At 35.8% G+C, this 18,091-nt stretch overlaps 1 protein-coding gene and 1 long non-coding RNA gene across 3 annotated transcripts in view; both read left to right on the top strand.

Annotated features, from left to right (window-relative positions):
- Positions 1–7,968, top strand: part of LOC144199233 (uncharacterized) — a 104,473-nt gene extending 96,505 nt beyond the window's left edge. For both annotated transcript variants that reach the window (XR_013326869.1, XR_013326868.1), the window contains one exon: positions 7,839–7,968. This is a non-coding gene — a long non-coding RNA (uncharacterized LOC144199233). The remainder of the gene's footprint in view (positions 1–7,838) is intronic.
- Positions 7,969–8,252: 284 nt separating this feature from the next.
- Positions 8,253–17,678, top strand: csf3r (colony stimulating factor 3 receptor). Its single transcript, XM_077721513.1, has 16 exons — positions 8,253–8,336; positions 9,443–9,524; positions 10,626–10,925; positions 11,823–11,955; positions 12,036–12,202; positions 12,674–12,834; positions 12,975–13,122; positions 13,208–13,290; positions 13,373–13,580; positions 14,290–14,478; positions 14,550–14,651; positions 14,783–14,929; positions 15,751–15,891; positions 15,965–16,061; positions 16,135–16,213; positions 17,042–17,678. The coding sequence occupies exons 1-16, from the start codon at positions 8,253–8,255 to the stop codon at positions 17,486–17,488; spliced, it is 2,568 nt and encodes an 855-aa protein (XP_077577639.1). The 3' UTR covers positions 17,489–17,678.
- Positions 17,679–18,091: the final 413 nt, after the last annotated feature.

Below are 18,091 nucleotides of genomic sequence, written 5' to 3'. Positions count from 1 at the left end.
ACGTCCAGATGTGCTACATTATCTGCCAGACACCTGCAGATATGAGCCGGCTTATTCGCAGGGGTGTCGCAGCTGGATTTTTTTTCTTTTTTGGCGTGTCCTTTGCACCGCGTCCGAAGCTAATCGCAGTCCGGGAAGGTTGAACTTTCGGGGATGCTGACTCGCTGGCTGTCTTCTTTCTAATCCTTCAATCTTGTCCAAATTCTAAATTGCCTGATTGTTGTCGTAATCCGTTTTGGGGGAAATGTGGCTATGAATGCTGGTCTGGTTATACAATGGATTCGTAAGGAAATACAGTGTTCCCTCGCTACTTCGCGCTTCAGCCACCGCGGACTTAGAGCTTCGTGAATTTTTTTTGGATAAAAATAAAAATAATTAATACAATTACTACATTGAAACAACATATTTTATAGGTTTTTTTTTATAACATGAATTCCACTCTCTCTACCCGTATTCTATATGGTGTACTGTATACAAATAAATAGGTCATAAATATGTAAATATATAGATGTAGATGTATATATATATATATATATATATATATATATATAGATATAGATCTAGATCTAGATATAACTTCAGATATAGATATAGCTTCAGATATAGATATAGCTACAGATATACCTATAGATATAGCTACAGATATACCTATAGATATAGCTACAGATATAGATATAGCTACAGATATAGATATAGCTACAGATATAGATATAGCTACAGATATAGATATAGCTACAGATATAGATACAGCTACAGATATAGATATAGCTACAGATATAGATATAGCTACAGATATAGGTATAGATATAGATACAGCTCCATATATAGATATAGATATAGATACAGCTCCATATATAGATATAGATACAGCTACAGATATAGATACAGCTACATATATAGATACAGCTACAGATATAGATATAGCTACAGATGTAGACAGATATAGATATAGATACAGATGTAGACAGCTGTAGATATAGATACAGCTACAGATATAGATATACATACAGCTATAGATATACATACAGCTACAGATATAGATATACATACAGCTATAGATATACATACAGCTACAGATATAGATACAGCTACAGATAGATTCAGATATAGATATAGATACAGCTCCATATATAGATATAGATACAGCTCCATATATAGATATAGATACAGCTACAGATATAGATATACATACAGCTATAGATATACATACAGCTACAGATATAGATATAGATACAGCTATAGATATAGATATACATACAGCTGTAGATATACATACAGCTACAGATATAGATACAGCTACAGATATAGATATACATACAGCTATAGATATACATACAGCTATAGATATACATACAGCTACAGATATAGATACAGCTACAGATATAGATATACATACAGCTATAGATATACATACAGCTATAGATATACATACAGCTACAGATATAGATACAGCTACAGATATAGATACAGATATAGATACAGATAAAGATACAGCTACATATACATATTTATATTTATTTACTTATTCATGTCTAAAATGTCTTTCTGTGTCTGTATTCTCACCCTCTTGCTACTGTGACAGTGAAATTCCCCAAATACGTGATGTATAAAGTAATCTATTCTTATTAGTACAATATTTACAATGTATTTTTTTAATGTCAGGAATTTGTTTTTCTAATACATATAACAAATAAAACATCAAACCGAACAAAAAGTCTCTCCAACACAAAGTTAGCAATCTCTTTTTCTAGCAAAGTCAACTTTTGCTAAGTAATTGGATGACATAATTGTCGAATCATCATAAAATTGTCCTCAAAGTGGTTGAGTCGCTAATTACCATTCTCTGTGACACATTTAGAAAAATAGAACACTCGGAAATGTAGCCTGACAGCTAGCTACCCGAATCCCCGTCGCGGTCCGCCTTTAGCGTCCGCTAGGGCCGTCCGCTTGTCGCCTGACGGAAAATATTTGCTGACTTTTCTTTCCTTTAATTGGTGCGCAATTAAAAAAAAGATAGAAACACAGTGGTAGATGAGACTTGGGGGTGCTTTTGTTTCTCTCCGAACCAGTTGGGAGTCGCTAACAGCGTTAGCTAAACGACGACAAAGATGGCTTTGAAATTAATTGTTTGTCCCGAATTGCGGGCTCAGCATGCTACGTCGTACGTATGTGCGCGTCAAGTCGTTATAACGAGAATGACGCTAATTGTGGAAAGGAAATAAAACGCTGCCGTGCTTCGTTTTCTTGGGAAAGTCAAAAGTTGAAGCCAAAGTTGTTGAGAAGGATTGCTGATGCTATTGGATGTTTTAATACTTCATTTTTTAAAGAGCGTAAAAATAATTGTGTTAATGTTGTTTTATATTTTATACATTTCCAGATTTTCTTTTCATATTTCTGTATTTTTCTTTCATATTTCTGGATTTTTATTTCATATTTCTGTATTTTTCTTTCATATCTTTGTATTTTTCTTTAATATTTCCGGATTTTTTATATATCCATATTTGTTTTCATGTTTAATTTTTTTTTCATATTTCCGTTTTTTTTCATGTTTCATTTTGTAGTCATATTTCCGTATTTTTCTTCATGTTTAATTTTTTTTCTTCATATTTCCATATTTTTTTCATATTTCAATTTTTTTCCTCATTTTTCCAATTTTGAATAAAAAGTCATCACATGATGACTTTTTATTCAAAATTGGGTTCTAAGACTAAAACCTTTAAATTTTATCAATCAAAACTTCAAGTCATACTAATTATTTTTCAATACACAATTTCATGTTGAAGATGAAGACAAACAGTTAAATGCCTGCCAAAAAATGTCCATTTTATCCCATGTCAATTCATCAAAAAACTTATTTTTGTACTAAAACAAGCTATCCATTAATTTATTGCCAAAAAATAATTTTCTCAACCAAAAAAAGCCCCTTTTTAATACAAATTCAAAATTGTATACATAATCCTATCTTCTCTATGTGGCTTTACTGCGTGGTACAAGTCTGCCCTCTGTTGGAGATGTTGGGAATGAAAAATATGTCTTTTTATTTATTTATTTCCTTCTTTTTTTGGCTCACATTGATGTTCACAGGTGTTGTTTGACAGAAGGTCAAAGCTCGGACAAATCCCAGAATCTGTTCACAAGCTGTTTTTTTGCAACTATTACAAGCAATTTCCTTCACAATGACCTTTTCAACCCGTTTTTGTTGGGCAAAGATTTGTTTTAAGTTTTACAAAACACACTTAAGATCAATTAGTTTCGGGTGTAATCAAAAAAATGGATCAAAATATCAAGAGAAGGATGATTAATAACACAATTCTGATTGTTTTAATGGTGTGGAGAGGATTGTGTAAGTGTCTGCGCCCCGTCTGTGTCGTAAAATTCATGAATGGTTCTTTCAATTGGTTCATTTTTAGTGGTTTATGTTTTTTTTTAGGAATTTGGAATCTTACCACGGGAGTACAAAAATATATTTTTTGTATTGCAGATTTACAGACAAATAGTTACCAAAATATTTGATTCTGTAAGTGTCTGCGCCCCGTCTGCATCGCAAAATTCATGAATGGTTAATTTTTAGTGGTTTATGATTATTTTTTAGGAATTTTCGAATTTTACTCAATCACGGGAGTACGAAAATATATTTTAAGTATTGCAGATTTACAAAAAATAGTTACCAAAATATTTGTCTAGGTAATTCTATCAAAATCCCATTAAGGCGTTAATAGGCAGGATTCTGTAAGTGTCTGCGCCCCGTCTGCGTCGCAAAATTCATTAATGGTTCATTTTTAGTGCTTTATGATTATTTTTTAGGAATTTTCGAATTTTACTCAATCACGACAGTACGAAAAAATATGTTTAGTGTTGCAGATTTACAAAAAATTGTTACAAAAATATTTGTCTAGGTAATTCTACACGATTTTCCTACCCAAAAAAAGCATACGATGAAAATAGTCACAAAAATCAAATAAAAATTCGATTATGCTTACTATTTTACCTTTATATGCAAAGGCGGCTTATATGCGAGAAAAATATAATATTAGAGCCCATATATAGGGATATAAAAAAGCCGTTTTTTTTTTAAATGTTATATTTTCTTTCCTCATTTTGCCAGTTAGAGAATCCTGCCAAAAAATGGATTTGTGCCGGACGAGTTAGCGAACAATGGCTATTCAGGAGAAAAGAGGCTTATAAAACAATGATGGCTGAGAATAATGGAGCTCGGGTGGCTCTTTAGCGCAACAATGAGCCGTTAGCGCCGCCAAAATGATGATGAACGCTACAATACAAGACTCGACAAACCCGTATTTTGTTCAAAATGTTGCATGGAATTGCTATTTTACGACATCATATACCGATTGTGGCTTAGTATGTTGTTGTAGAAACTTTTTCTTTTTGTCCAAGTACTGGTTAGCGTGTCAGGATCGCAGTTTTGAGGTCGTGGGTTCGATCCCAGGTGGGCTTTTAGAAGTGTGGAGTTTGTGGGTTTTGTTTGGGGGGTCTACTTTACTATCATGTTGCTAAAATGTGTATGCTAAGCTAATTTTAGGCTCAATTGTCCTTAGCTACGAGTGATTAGATGAACATCGATTTAGGGTTTCCCCCGCCTGGTGCTCATAGTTAGCTGAATGGGCTACAGCACCCTCTGTGAGCCTTGTGAGGTTAAGCCAAGGGTGTCAGACTTGGGTTGATATAACGTCAACTTGATTTTATGTGGGCTGGAGTATTTTAGATATAATATTTAGATTTTTTTTAATATAAATGGATTAAAAAACTGGATTAAAAGCCCTGAATATTCAGTTTTTTATTGATCTAAATTCTAAAACAATGTTTAATTTAGATTTTTTTATATATATTTGTAGAATTTACAAAATTATTTTTGAATTAAAGACACAAAAAAATGATTAAAAATGACAATTATTTATTTAAAAGGGGGACAATTATTTCCGTATTTTTTTCTTAATAAGGGATAAATTTATTTTAATCTTTTGGTTTTAATTTCAAAAGGAAACTAAATTCTTTAATTATTTTTCATATTAAAGTGGAAAAAAGAAAATATTTTTTAGATTTCCCAAAATGATTTTTGAACTAATAATGAAAAAATTATGGCTTAAAAAAAATGACAATTATTGATTTAAAAGGGGAAAAATCAGGAAATTTAATATACATCTATTTCTATCATTTTAATTTGATCCTAAAACAGAAAGTCGGCACTCATGATTGACTTTCCCGGGCCACACAAAATGATGTGGTGGACCAAATTTGGCCCGCGGGCCGCCACTTTGACACCCATAGGCAAAGCAGTTCAGAAAATGGTTAGGTTATGACTTAGAGTCGCATGAAACGGCTTGTTGGGATTTTTTTTTTACACGATGTTTTAAGAGTGGAAGCAACGGTCATTGGCGAGTGCACTGAACAGCAAACTGCGTCCCCGCGTTTTTGCCGTAGCATGTCTTACCCGCTTTTGTCCCAGCACACTAGGCCACAAGTGACCTGTGATAAGGGTTGTTGGAAATCAATAGTCAATTCCATTTTGCCATCGTAGCGTGTGACAGCTACTAGATAAGAGCCGATTGGGTGCATGTCTGGAGCACCAGTGCAAGTCCAAGCTTGACTGCCCCCCCCCCCCCTCCTTTCCACCTCCTCCTCTTCCTCCTCATCCTCTTCATCCTCCACACCGAAGAACATAAAGCTTTCTCAAGTGTAAATGTCCAATATGACGGATAATTATCGAGTCCAAACAAGCTTCTCCATGTCCCAAAATGGCCCATTTTAATCAAAACGTATTATTTTAACAGAGCATATTTGCTTAGTTGAAGCCTTGTGACATTGTATGTCTTTAAGGGTAATCTACTTTATTTTTTAGAGCCGTCATTTGTGCCAAAATTTGTTAATGTACTAGTGATGTATTATGATAATCGTGACATGAAAGTAGGAAATGTTTTTTGAACCGGACATTGGATTTTAAAGCAAAGTTTCTATGAATCTTGAAATTTGTTTCATATAGAAGAGACACTGGATTATATGATGCAGTAGTAGTAGTAGTTGTTGTTGTAGTAGTGGTGGTAGTGAGAGTAGTAGTTAGTTGTAGAAGCCGTAGTAATAGTACTAGTAGCCATAGTGAGTAGTAGAAGCTGTAGTAACAGTATTAGTAGACATAGTAAGTAGGGGAAGCCATAGCAGTAGTAGTAGTAGAAGCCTTAGTAATATTATTAGTAGCCTAAGTAAGTAGTAGAAGTAGTACTAGTCGGTGGTAGTAGTAGTAATAAGTTGCAGTAGTAGTACATATTAGTTGTAATAGTAGCATTAGTAAGTTGCAGTAGTAATCCATATTGGTAGTAGTAGTGGTGATTTGCAGTAGTAGTACATAGTAGTAGTAACAGTAGTACGTTTCAGTAGTAGTATCAGTAGTACGTTGCAGTAGTAGTCCATAGTAGTAACAGTAGTAAGTAATAGGAGTACATATTAATAGGAGTAAGTTGCAGTAGTAGTACATAGTAGTAACAGTAGTAAGTTGTAGGAGTAGTACATAGTAGTAACAGTAGTAAGTTGCAGTAGTAGTACATAGTAGTAACAGTAGTAAGTTGTAGGAGTACTTAGTAGTAACAGTAGTAGTTTGTAGGAGTACATACTAATAGTAGTAAGTTGCAGTAGTAGTACATATTATTAGTAGTGAGTAGCAGTAGTAGTAAAAGTAGTGGTCATGTTTGGTCTAGTGGTGGTAGTAGTAATTATAGTAGTAGTATTGGTAGTGGTGGTGGTAGTAGTGGGAGGAATAGTGATAATGATAATGTTCATGACAGTGGCGGTGGTAGTAGTAATAGTCGGAGTTGTGTCATACATACTAGACTAGCAAGCATTGCCACATCCAATTATTTTAAGAGTGGATCAATCACTCACCAGTGATTTCCCCCTCCAGCAACGCTGTTTAGCCACTCGCGTTCAACATTCAATTTGTCCGTTGGAGGCAAATGCTGTTAAAATGCAGATCTCCAATGGAGCAAGCATACGTGCTAAAATGCATCACACTGACTTTCTCTTCCTCTTCTCTGCTTATGTGGTATCTTTAGCATTCTTGGACACATGCAAACTGTCTGCTTGGACCTTAAAAATCAGTAAAATTAACTTTTTTATTTAGGTTTCCCTGACTTTGCGTGGGTTTTCTCCGGATACTCTGTTTTTCTCCCCAAAAAAGCATAAGTATGAGCATGATTGGTTGTTTGTCTCATTCTGCCCTGTGATTGGCTGCCTACCAATTCCAGGTGTCACCCACCTGTTGTCCATAGTTGGCTGGGCTTGGGTTAAGCACCCCCGTGAACTTTGTAAGGGTAATCATTATAAAAAATGAAGGAATTAACATAGTTTTGATTAATTGGTAATTCTGCACTAATTTGAACTACACATTTCACTCAATGGACTTCAGTAGTACATCGTTAGCATTAGCGATTAGCCGCCGCGGCGCTTAATGACAGTCCCAATGGCGCTTAACGACCGTGTAATACCGTCGGGGGCCATTTTTTTTATCAACCCCGTGACTAATGGCAGCTTGGTCATGTCCCTCCGGAGCAATTGGATGGCGTTTTTTTTTTTTAAACCCGCTAACTAGCGTGCTAATCCCTAAAAATAGCACTGGGACTTCATTATGCGTTTTTAGAGGTTTTTTTGTTCACTTAGCATGTAGCAACAAAAAAAATCAACTTTTTTTTAAGTAAAAGTGTGACAAAATGATAAGTAGGGACTGTTTTTACAGATATTTTCACTCTAAAAGGGGGATTTTTGGGGGGGTTTGACATGTGTATACTTTTTTCTGTAAAAACTGTCTGGTTTGTTTTTTGTTGTTTTTTTAGTTACTCCGCCTCCCCGACAGTCGAGAGGCTCTTCCTGGAAAATTGGGCTCCACTTTCAAAACAAGGTTGTTTTTCTTGACGGCTGCACGTGGACAGAAATGAACCCGGAGACGTGATTCCGTCACTTGAGGTGAGTGGGTTCGAATCCCAAATTTTAATCAAATACCCTTTTTTTACCCAGTTTTTTAAATTACATACAGTTCGTTAACTCTAGTTTCAATGCGCTAATGTCCAGATTTAAATACAAGGTTTCAGAATTTCTAATTAGGCTGTTTTATTTTATTTATACATTTTTAAGAGAAGGTTGAATTGTATACATTTTTTCAAGAATTATCGAAGGTTTTTCTGGTTGTAAGAAATCCGAACAAAAATGTGGAAGTGGTATGGCGTGTGTAATTGTACTGTTTGTCAAGGATGTTGCTAAATGGCGGGTGTCGCAATGGACTCGGTACTCCTCCACCCACGGGAAAGGAAACATATGGACGCTGTAGTACGATAGTTGCGACACTGGCCAAGATTCGGACGCAACACTGAAATGACAAAAACAAAAGAAAGGGCTGAATGTTAACCACCAACCCTATGTATACATCTATCTGTATGTATGTATGTATATATGTAATTATGTACATGTATATACATGTATGTGTATGTATAATCATATACATGTTTGTATATGTATATTTATATACATGTATGTGTATGTATCTTTATATGCATGTATTTATATGTATATTTATATACATATACATGTATGTATATTTACATACATATACATGTATGTATATGTATATTTATATACATATAAATAAATGTAGATGTATATTTATATACGTATACATGTATGTATATGTATATTTATAGACATGTTGTATATGTATATTTATATACATGTATGTATATGTATATTTACATACATATACATGTATGTATATGTATATTTACATACATATACATGTATGTATATGTATGTATATGTATATTTACATACATATACATGTATGTAGATGTATATTTATATACATATATATGTATGTATATGTATGTGTATTTCTATACATATAAATGTATGTATATTTATATACATATACATGTATGTGTATGTATATGTATATACATTTACATGTATATATGTATATTTATATACATTTATGAATATGTATATTCATATACATGTATGTATATGTATATTTATATAACTATGGATATGTATGTTTGTATATATGTATGCATATGTATATATATATATATATATGTATATGTATATATATGTATGTATATCTATATTTGTATATATGTATGTATATGTATATCTATATATATGTAAGTATATATGTATATATGTATGTATATGTATATATGTATGTATATGTTAATTTTATTTCAGCAACACGCTTATTTATATGTTTATTCATTAGATTAGATCCAGGTTCCAAAAAGAACCCATGATAAGCAAAATCCATGAAGTAGAAGCCCTTATTTATTTATTTTTACAATTATTATGCAATGAAATACTCTCTTATACATTGAATAGAAAGAACAAACTATTTTTACAGGCTCAATCATCTGTAAATAAATGACACATTTTTTTTGGTGCTGGTTGACAGGTTTTTGCCGTCATGGACGCCGCCGCCGCCGCCTGGATGTCAGTGCTCATCATGTTGGGGGGCGCCAACGCCGCAGAACACGGTAAGAGTCGCTGTCACGGAAGAACGGGACGGCGGAAAATGGCGAAGGCGAGATGATTGCCCTCGTCGTCACGTCGCCGTTGTTGGCCTGTCAAAACTTTGCCGCAATTGGTGGCATATTCTTAATTGGCTTCACCCGAATGTTGTCATACATGCTCGCGTTAAAGTCAAAATGTACACAAAATTCGTAGGAAAAACATACCATGAGATTGAATGTTGTCTTGCAGGGGGGAAAAAAAACTAAATTCATACTTTTTAAAGTGGTGCCTTGAGATAAGAGCTTGTATGTCGATTTACTCGTAACTCAAATCAAGGTTTCCCATTGAAATGAACTGAAAACTAATTAATTTGTTCAAATCATCTTAAAAAAACACAAAAAAACAGGATAGTGGATTGGAAAAAGATTTTTATTTGTTCTAATTAGACATTTATTAACAAAGTAACAAAAAACTAGTGGTTTAATGGTACTAAAATGAGTTTAATAGTACTAAATTGTGTTTAATAGTACTAAAATGTGTTTAATAGTATTAATGTGTTTAATAGTACTAAAATGTGTTTAATAGTACAAAAATATGTTTTATAGTACTCGAAAAATGTGTTTAATAGTACTAAAATGTGTTTCATAGTACTAAAATGTTGCCCAAAATTTTACTCATATCTCAAATTGCTTGTATATCGAGGAAATCGTGTGTTGAGGTACTACTGCATATTTTTACGGGGAAAATTTGTGATTTTTCTGGATTTTTTTTTATTTGGAAATTGTCCGAAAAATAATACAATTTTGGATGAAAAAAATTGCTATTATCGATTTAAAAAGGGATAAACAGAAAATATTCTATGTACATCGCTTAACTCAATTTAAAATTGATCATAAATCAGAAAATCAGCACTCTTGGGCCGCATAAAGTCATTTGTCGGACCAGATTTGGCCCGCTGGCCGCCACTTTAACACCAGTGGTTTGAATCCCCAAACATACACGATTAAATTGAAGTCTGATTCAAACTAAATATTTTCCACTTCTCAATTGGGCAAAATATTTTTTTTCCAAAATATACAAAAACGCGAAATTATCCAACTCAAAATGACCAATCTTTTTCCCAGAGAATGGCCGCCGAATATGCGCCAAAATCCACCTTTCCAGTTCAGTGGTGCCCATTGGCTCGCCAATCAACGCCACCTGCGTCATTCACGCCGACTGCTTCGGTGGCGCCGCCCAAAACGCCGGCGTCCAATGGCGGCTTGGCGAACAGGTCCTCCCCGCCGTGATTTCCGGGTCGGATGGGAACACCACAGTCTACCGGACGGAAATCCTCTCTTTCAACCAAAAAAGCGCCGTCCTGACCTGCTGCATTCGGGGTTCGCCCAATCAGATCGTTGCAGGGGTGCAAATCCAAGCCGGATGTAAGAAAACTAGCAAATGCTACGTGTTAGCGGTGCTATAAAATGTCAACTGTCTTTTTAACAAAACGAGAACATAGTTTGAATATAAATCCATCCAAAAATAAGTCGTGGAGGGTGCTGGAGCATATCCCATCTAACTATAGGGGGCACCCTGAATCGGTGGTCAGCCAATCACAGGACACAAACAACCATTCACTCATAGCTAGTTGTAATTTAGCATATAATTAGCATAGAATATATGTTGTCCATAGTTGGTTGGGAAGGGCTCCAGCACCCCCGCGACCTTTCGGTTAAACTATACGGAAAATGAATTGTATGTACATAATATGGATTAATTACTACAAAAAAAACTACAAACTCCAGATTGTACTACAATAACCATGCTAACATAATTCTAATTGTAATTTAGCATACAATTAGCCTAGCATGCCTTGTTGTCCATTGTTGGGTGGGAAGTTCTCCAGCACCCTTGCGACCTTTCAGTTAAACTATACGGAAAAAGAATGTATTTATTGTACATCATCGATTAATTACTACAAACTAAAAACTACAAACTCCAGATTGTACTACAATAACCATGCTAACACAATTTAGACTGTTAGCCAGCTAGCCTAGCATACATGTTTTAGAGATGTGGGAGGAAACCGGAGTACCCGGCAAAAACCCACACTACCTCTCGAAGAACATGCAAACTCTACACAGTCAGGACCCACCTGGGATCGAACCCTCGATCCCAAAACTGTGAGCCCAACACACTTCACACTTATCCACCGTGTTGAATTGGACTATCTAGTTGGTTTTTGACATGTTAAATGACATTTTACTTCGCTTTTTTGACCTGATTTGCAATTTTTGGCGACCTTTAATACATATAATGAATTATTTTGTGTTCTGTAGATCCGCCTACAGCACCCCGAAATTTGAGCTGTCAAACCAACCTCTCATTTCCTGAAACCCTGACTTGCAAGTGGGAATTAAGTCTCCCGGATACCGGCCTGCCCACCAATTACAGCCTCCATACACATTTATGGTAAATATCACAATGGAATATTTGGAGCTATTATGAGAATGGTCAGACTGTGGAATCTTCACTTGGGTTTTTAACATCAGGGACTTGAAGAGGGAGTCTGTTTACGAGATCCCGCCGGGGGTCCGCAATTTCACCATCCCTCGAAGCGGCTTTGTCTTCTTCGCCGATATGGAAATTTACGTGAAGGCCTTGAATGTGCTTGGAGAGGCTGAATCGGATCGCCTGACTTTGGAACCCGTTGGATCAGGTAGTCTATAAGGGAAATTGGGGTGGAGTTTTCGTCTAAGTATAAGGCGCACCCATGTATAGGGCGCACCCATAATTTGTTACTGAAAATTGGTATACAATTATTATTATTTTTTGTAACTTTTAAATTATAGGTACCATATTTATCCGTGTATAAGGCACACCCATAATTTGTGACTGAAAATTGGTATAAAAATTGTTTTTTTTTTAAACATTTAAAATATAGGTACCACATTTATCAAAGCATAAGGTGCACCCATGTATAAGGAGCACCTGTGTATAAGGCGCACCCATAATTTGTGACTGAAAATTGGTATACATTTTTTTAAACATTTAATTTATAGGTACCTTATTCATCCGAGTATAAGGCACACCCATGTATAAGGTGCACTTTTTATTATTACTGTACTGTACTTTTGAACTTGTTGGAAGTACTTTTTGATTTTTTTCCCGATTTTCTTTGACATTCCAGCTAAATTTGACCAACCAGAGATTACAGAGCTCCAATCATGGAGTCTTGGATGCCTCAGGGTCAGTTGGAAGTTTTACAAAGACCAGTATTGGATCAGTGAATATGTCAGTCTTGAGGTCCGACTCAAGACCAGGACTAATGGCGTCTGGGTCCAGCGACCAGTGAGTACGCCATACGCCATTCACTTTTTTTTGCCGAACATCCGGGCGACCAAATGTCTGGGCGACCAAACGTCCAGTCACGCTTTTTTTCGGCTTTGATTCACACTTTTACATCAAAAAAACTCATATTCTGGTTTCAGATCCTGAACCAAGTTCTGCCCAAGAGACCCGTGTACCAGCACGGTCTTCTACACGGGACGCAGTACGTCGCCCAGATCCGAGTTCGATACCAGCAGGGCCCCTGGAGCGATTGGAGTGAGAGCCAATCAGCATTCACCTTCGAAACAGGTAGACTTTGAATCATTTTTGACTAATTTCGGACCAATTTATGACCTTTTATTATTTTAAAAAAAATATTTTTATATTTTATTAGTTCCAACCGGAATCCTCAAATCCTGGCTGAAGGTTATCGGTGATCCCACAGGCAAACAACTTGACATGCTTTTATTTTGGAAGGTGCTCTCCGTTATCAACGCTCAATCTGCAAAATTGCTGTCCTTAACAATAACCATTTTATTTAACATTTATTTTTCCTCAGCCATCGGAGCGTTTCCGAGCTAACGGCCGTAACCTGTCTTACGTGGCCTCCTTGCTAAAAGAGTCGAGTCGCAAGGGGAAGTTGTGCGCCACCACCTGGAATTACTGCACCTTCCAAATCCCCAGGAAAGCCAAGAAAGTGTATCTCTCGGCTCGGAACGCCGCTGGGCAATCTAGCCCCACGTCTGTCCGGATCTACCATCCAAAAGGTAAGACTGGGACTGGCTTGTTAATATACCACCCCCCATTTAATGTTATGTTATGTTATGTTTTGTTGCGTTGTGTTATGTTATTATATGCTATTTTATGTCTTTCTATGCTATGTTATGTTATTCTATGTTATGTTATTCTATGTTATGTTATTCTGTATTGTTATTCTATGTTATGTTATTCTATGTTATGTTATTCTGTTATGTTATTCTATGCTGTTATTCTGTGCTATGTTATGTTATTCTATGCTATGTTATTCTGTGCTATGTTATGTTATTCTATGCTATGGTATTCTATGCTATGGTAATCTATGCTATGTTATTCTTTGCTGTGTTATGTTATTCTATGCTGTGTTATGTTATTCTATTCTATGTTATGTTATTGTATGCTGTGTTATGTTATTCTTTTTTTACGTTATTCTATGCTATGTTATTCTACGCTGTGTTATGTTATTCTACGCTATGTTATGTTATTCTATGTTATGCTATTTTATGTTATGTTAAACGGGGGGACATATTAAAGAGGGGTCATCATGTTATGTTAAACGGGGGCATATTAAATATACCACCCCCCATTTAATATACCACCCTGCCATTTAATATACTACCTCCATTTAATATATATGTTATTATGTTATGTTATACCCCATTTAATAAACCACCCTTCATGTAATATACATTTATGAAGATCTAATTTGTTTATGTGCAGCTGGCGACGCCATGTTGGATCTTAGCGCTAGCACAGCTGATGACGGGTCCTTGCTTGTCTCCTGGAAAAATATGATGTCACCCACTCTGCTGGATTATGTAGTGGAATGGAGACCCCTGTTGAACAGCGACCTGTCCCTGGTTCATTTTGAGACCGTGGGACGGAATCTATCCAGGCTCGCCATCACAGGTATCCTATTCTTTTATGCCCCCACCCGAAGCTAACGTACATACTTTTAGCTAACCGCTTTTGATTGGCAGGCGGCTTTGAGCCATACAAGCCTTATGGAATTTGGGTATACCCCAGATTTAAAGATGGCGTCGGCCCACCTGTCACTGTGAAAGCCTATTCGCTGCAAAAAGGTGCGTTCAAAGATCACAGATAAGGTGTGGTTAACCAATAGGAGGAAGAAGTCACCAGTAAGGCCTATTTTGGGGCTAAAACAGCGGCCTCTTGTGGCTGATTTGTTGTTGTATGTTTTGTTTATTTTTAGCTCCATCTGACGTTCCCAAAATGAGAATAAAAAAGAACTGGCTTTACCACGTCGAACTCACCTGGGATGAAATTCCACTGGAGCATCAAAACGGGATTATTCAAAGTTACAAACTGTTTTACTGGGACGAAACGGAAAAAACGCACGGTAGGCCGACTTTTTGTTTCTCTTTTTCCCATCCGTCCCGTGACGGTCTCTTTTGGTCACCGGTCTTTTGGTGACAGAGAGTTTACTGTTGAAACCAGCTCTCAAAATTATATTCATGAGAGAGAGTTTAATATCTAAGGAGTGTTTAATATCTCAGTACTGTTTAATATCTAAGTATTGTTTAATATCTAAGTACTGTTTAATATCTCAGTACTGTTTAATATCTAAGTACTGTTGAAACCAGCTCTCAAAATTATATTAATGAGAGAGTTTAATATCTAAATAGCTACTGTTTTCAACAGTAATTCGATATTAACAGTACTTTATTAAACAGTAGTTGGATATTAAAAAGTACTTAGATATAAAAGAGTAGTTGGATATTAAACAGTACTCAGATATTAAACAGTACTTAGATATCAAACAGTACTTAGATATTAAACAGTACTTAGATATTAAACAGTACTTAGATATTAAACAGTACTTAGATATTAAACAGTACTTAGATTTTAATTAGGACTTAGATATTAAACAATTCTTAGATATTAAACAGTACTCAGATAATAAACAGTACTTAGATATTAAATAGTACTTAGATATTAAACTGTACTTAGAAATTAAACAGTACTTAGATATTAAACAGTACTCAGATATTAAACACTACTTAGATATTAAACTCTTTTAAACTCTCCCTCATGGATATAATTTTGAGAGCTGGCTTCAACATCAACTCTCTGTCACAATTTGACCGGCGACCAAAAGACCGGGGACCAAAAGTCCAAGCACCCATCTGTCCACGTCATGTGCCACCGTTGTCCTTTCAGCAGTGACGGGAGACCTCCAAGAACGCAAAGTGGTCCTGACGGGTCTGAAATCCTCCTCCGTTTACAGCGCCGTTTTGATGGTTAGCACGCAAGGCGGTAGCCGCAACGGTTCCACCGTTCATTTTGACATCAAGGAAATGGGTTTGTATCTTATATCTATTTTTTTCATTATTTTATATGTACAATGAACTATTTATTTTTTTTTCCCTTTTAGATCCCGTGTTTTCATTGGTCATCGCTTTGGGACTTTTAACTGTTTTGTGTGTGGTGGTCATTTTTGGGGTCAAGATATGTTACTCCAAAAATAATCGGTAAGTGAAATTTAAGCTACTTTATTGGGAGTTTTCTGTAATTTATTGATTTTTTTTCTGTGTTTTTACGTAGGCTTAAGAAACATGTTTGGCCCGATATTCCCGATCCTGCAAACAGCAGCATCAAAAGTTGGACTTCTAAATCTACACAGGTAACATATTCTTTTAAAGTATGATATAAAAAGGATAATGGAGGCTAGTATGACAGGTTAATTATGTTTACTTTATATTTGTGGTTTCTAAAATACAACTAATGGCACAATAACTTTTCAGTCTCCCATCACTTAATGTATACATGCTATGCTAACAGGCTAATGATGTTTACTTTAAATGTATAACTTTTAAAATACAACTGAAGGCAATTACAAGAATATTTAACTTCTGTTACATTTAATGTATTCATGCTATGCTAACAAGCTAATGATGTTTACATTCAATGTATGGCTTTAAAAATACAACAAACGGCAATTACACAAAATTCTAAGTCTCATGTTACTTAATATATTCATGCGATGCTAACAGGCTAATGATGTTTACTCTAAGTATATACCTTTAAAAATACAACTAACGGCAATTACAAGAAATTCTAACTCATGTTACTTAATATATTCATGCTATGCTAACATGCTAATGATGTTTACTTTAAATGTATGGCTTTAAAAATACAACTAACAGCAATAGCAAGAAATACTAAATTTATTCATGCTATGCTAACAGGCTAATTGCAGGTACGGGCCTGCAAATGCTCATATTTACGCAAATTAATAACATTACCCATTGAATAACCACATAGTAATGCCCAGACATCATTTTTTTCACATATACGAAAACTAAAAATGTCACATTTTGCCACAGAAATAACATCTGACAACTAACAAAATATAACTCGCCACTAGAGGGCTCCAAACCCACCAAAATGAAAACAACCTGGCACCATACCGTCTTTAACATGCAATTAATCCTTTATTGTTTTTTGTCAGGATCTCCGGGCTTCAGTGGACTTTGAGGACCCCAATCCTATTTACCTGTCCCACCTGAGCTTCCTGGAAATCCCCCAAAAACCCAACAAGGACCAAGTCAGTGCTTGGCTAAACAACACTGAAGAGGACACCAGCGACTTGGGAGAGTCCATCTGCGGTTCTCCGTTAATCCACGACTTCTCGTCGTCCAATGGCGACGCGGTGCCTTACGCCACCGTCATTTTCCCCGCCCAGAACCCTCAGTACCTTCGATCCGAGTCCACACAGCCCCTCCTCCTGGAATCAGAGGACACGCCCAGTCCAAAATGTTACCAAAACGTGGACATATCTGAAGGTCCCGAATGCTTTTTCGGACCATGCGAGCCAGAAGAAGAATCCAACATGGTTGCCGTTGAGTGGGAGGAGTTTCCTTTTCTCAGGGCATTAGCTATGAATGACACTCAATGAGTGCATTTTGTAGAAAATATGCATTAAGAAGGAGAGCAAATCAAAGGGAAAGTATTATACAGCATCTTGATTATTCAAAATGGCAGCTAAACTGATGAATGGTGCAATGTTTGGTGCTAATCTAAAACGTATAAAAATATATATATGTTTTGCTATTTGTAACTACATAAAGGTAAAATCAATATATGAATGCAAGACTTGAAAATATTTGATTATAGTGTTGCACCAATACTACAAAGTACAAAATAGTACTTAAAATGACATCACTGTTGCCCTACCCAACATTTCTTGACGTCCAATCAGTGTCCAATCCTTCTGCTCTTTATTTAAATGAGTTTACCCCGAGTACGCGCCCAATCTATTTTAAACCGCATTTTCTGCCTATCCTCACCAAATGAACATTTGCCATTCCTCCCAGGTAAAATGGATTGGACGTCTTGCACCGTAAATGACAAACAATGAGTTAAGGATCATCTGACCAAGCCATAAGTGGAATTGCTTGACGTTTAAGTGAGTATCCAGTGATTTTGTACTTTTTTATTTACTGTATTGGGTTCCAAAATATGTTATTGGTGCAACTCTAGTTGATTTTATTGCTGTACT

The sequence above is a fragment of the Stigmatopora nigra genome, chromosome 7 (assembly GCF_051989575.1).
Source record: "Stigmatopora nigra isolate UIUO_SnigA chromosome 7, RoL_Snig_1.1, whole genome shotgun sequence".
Classification (NCBI taxonomy): Eukaryota; Metazoa; Chordata; class Actinopteri; order Syngnathiformes; family Syngnathidae; genus Stigmatopora; species Stigmatopora nigra.
The sequence above is the reverse complement of the archived record's forward strand: the minus strand, read 5'-3'. Positions and strand labels throughout refer to the sequence as shown.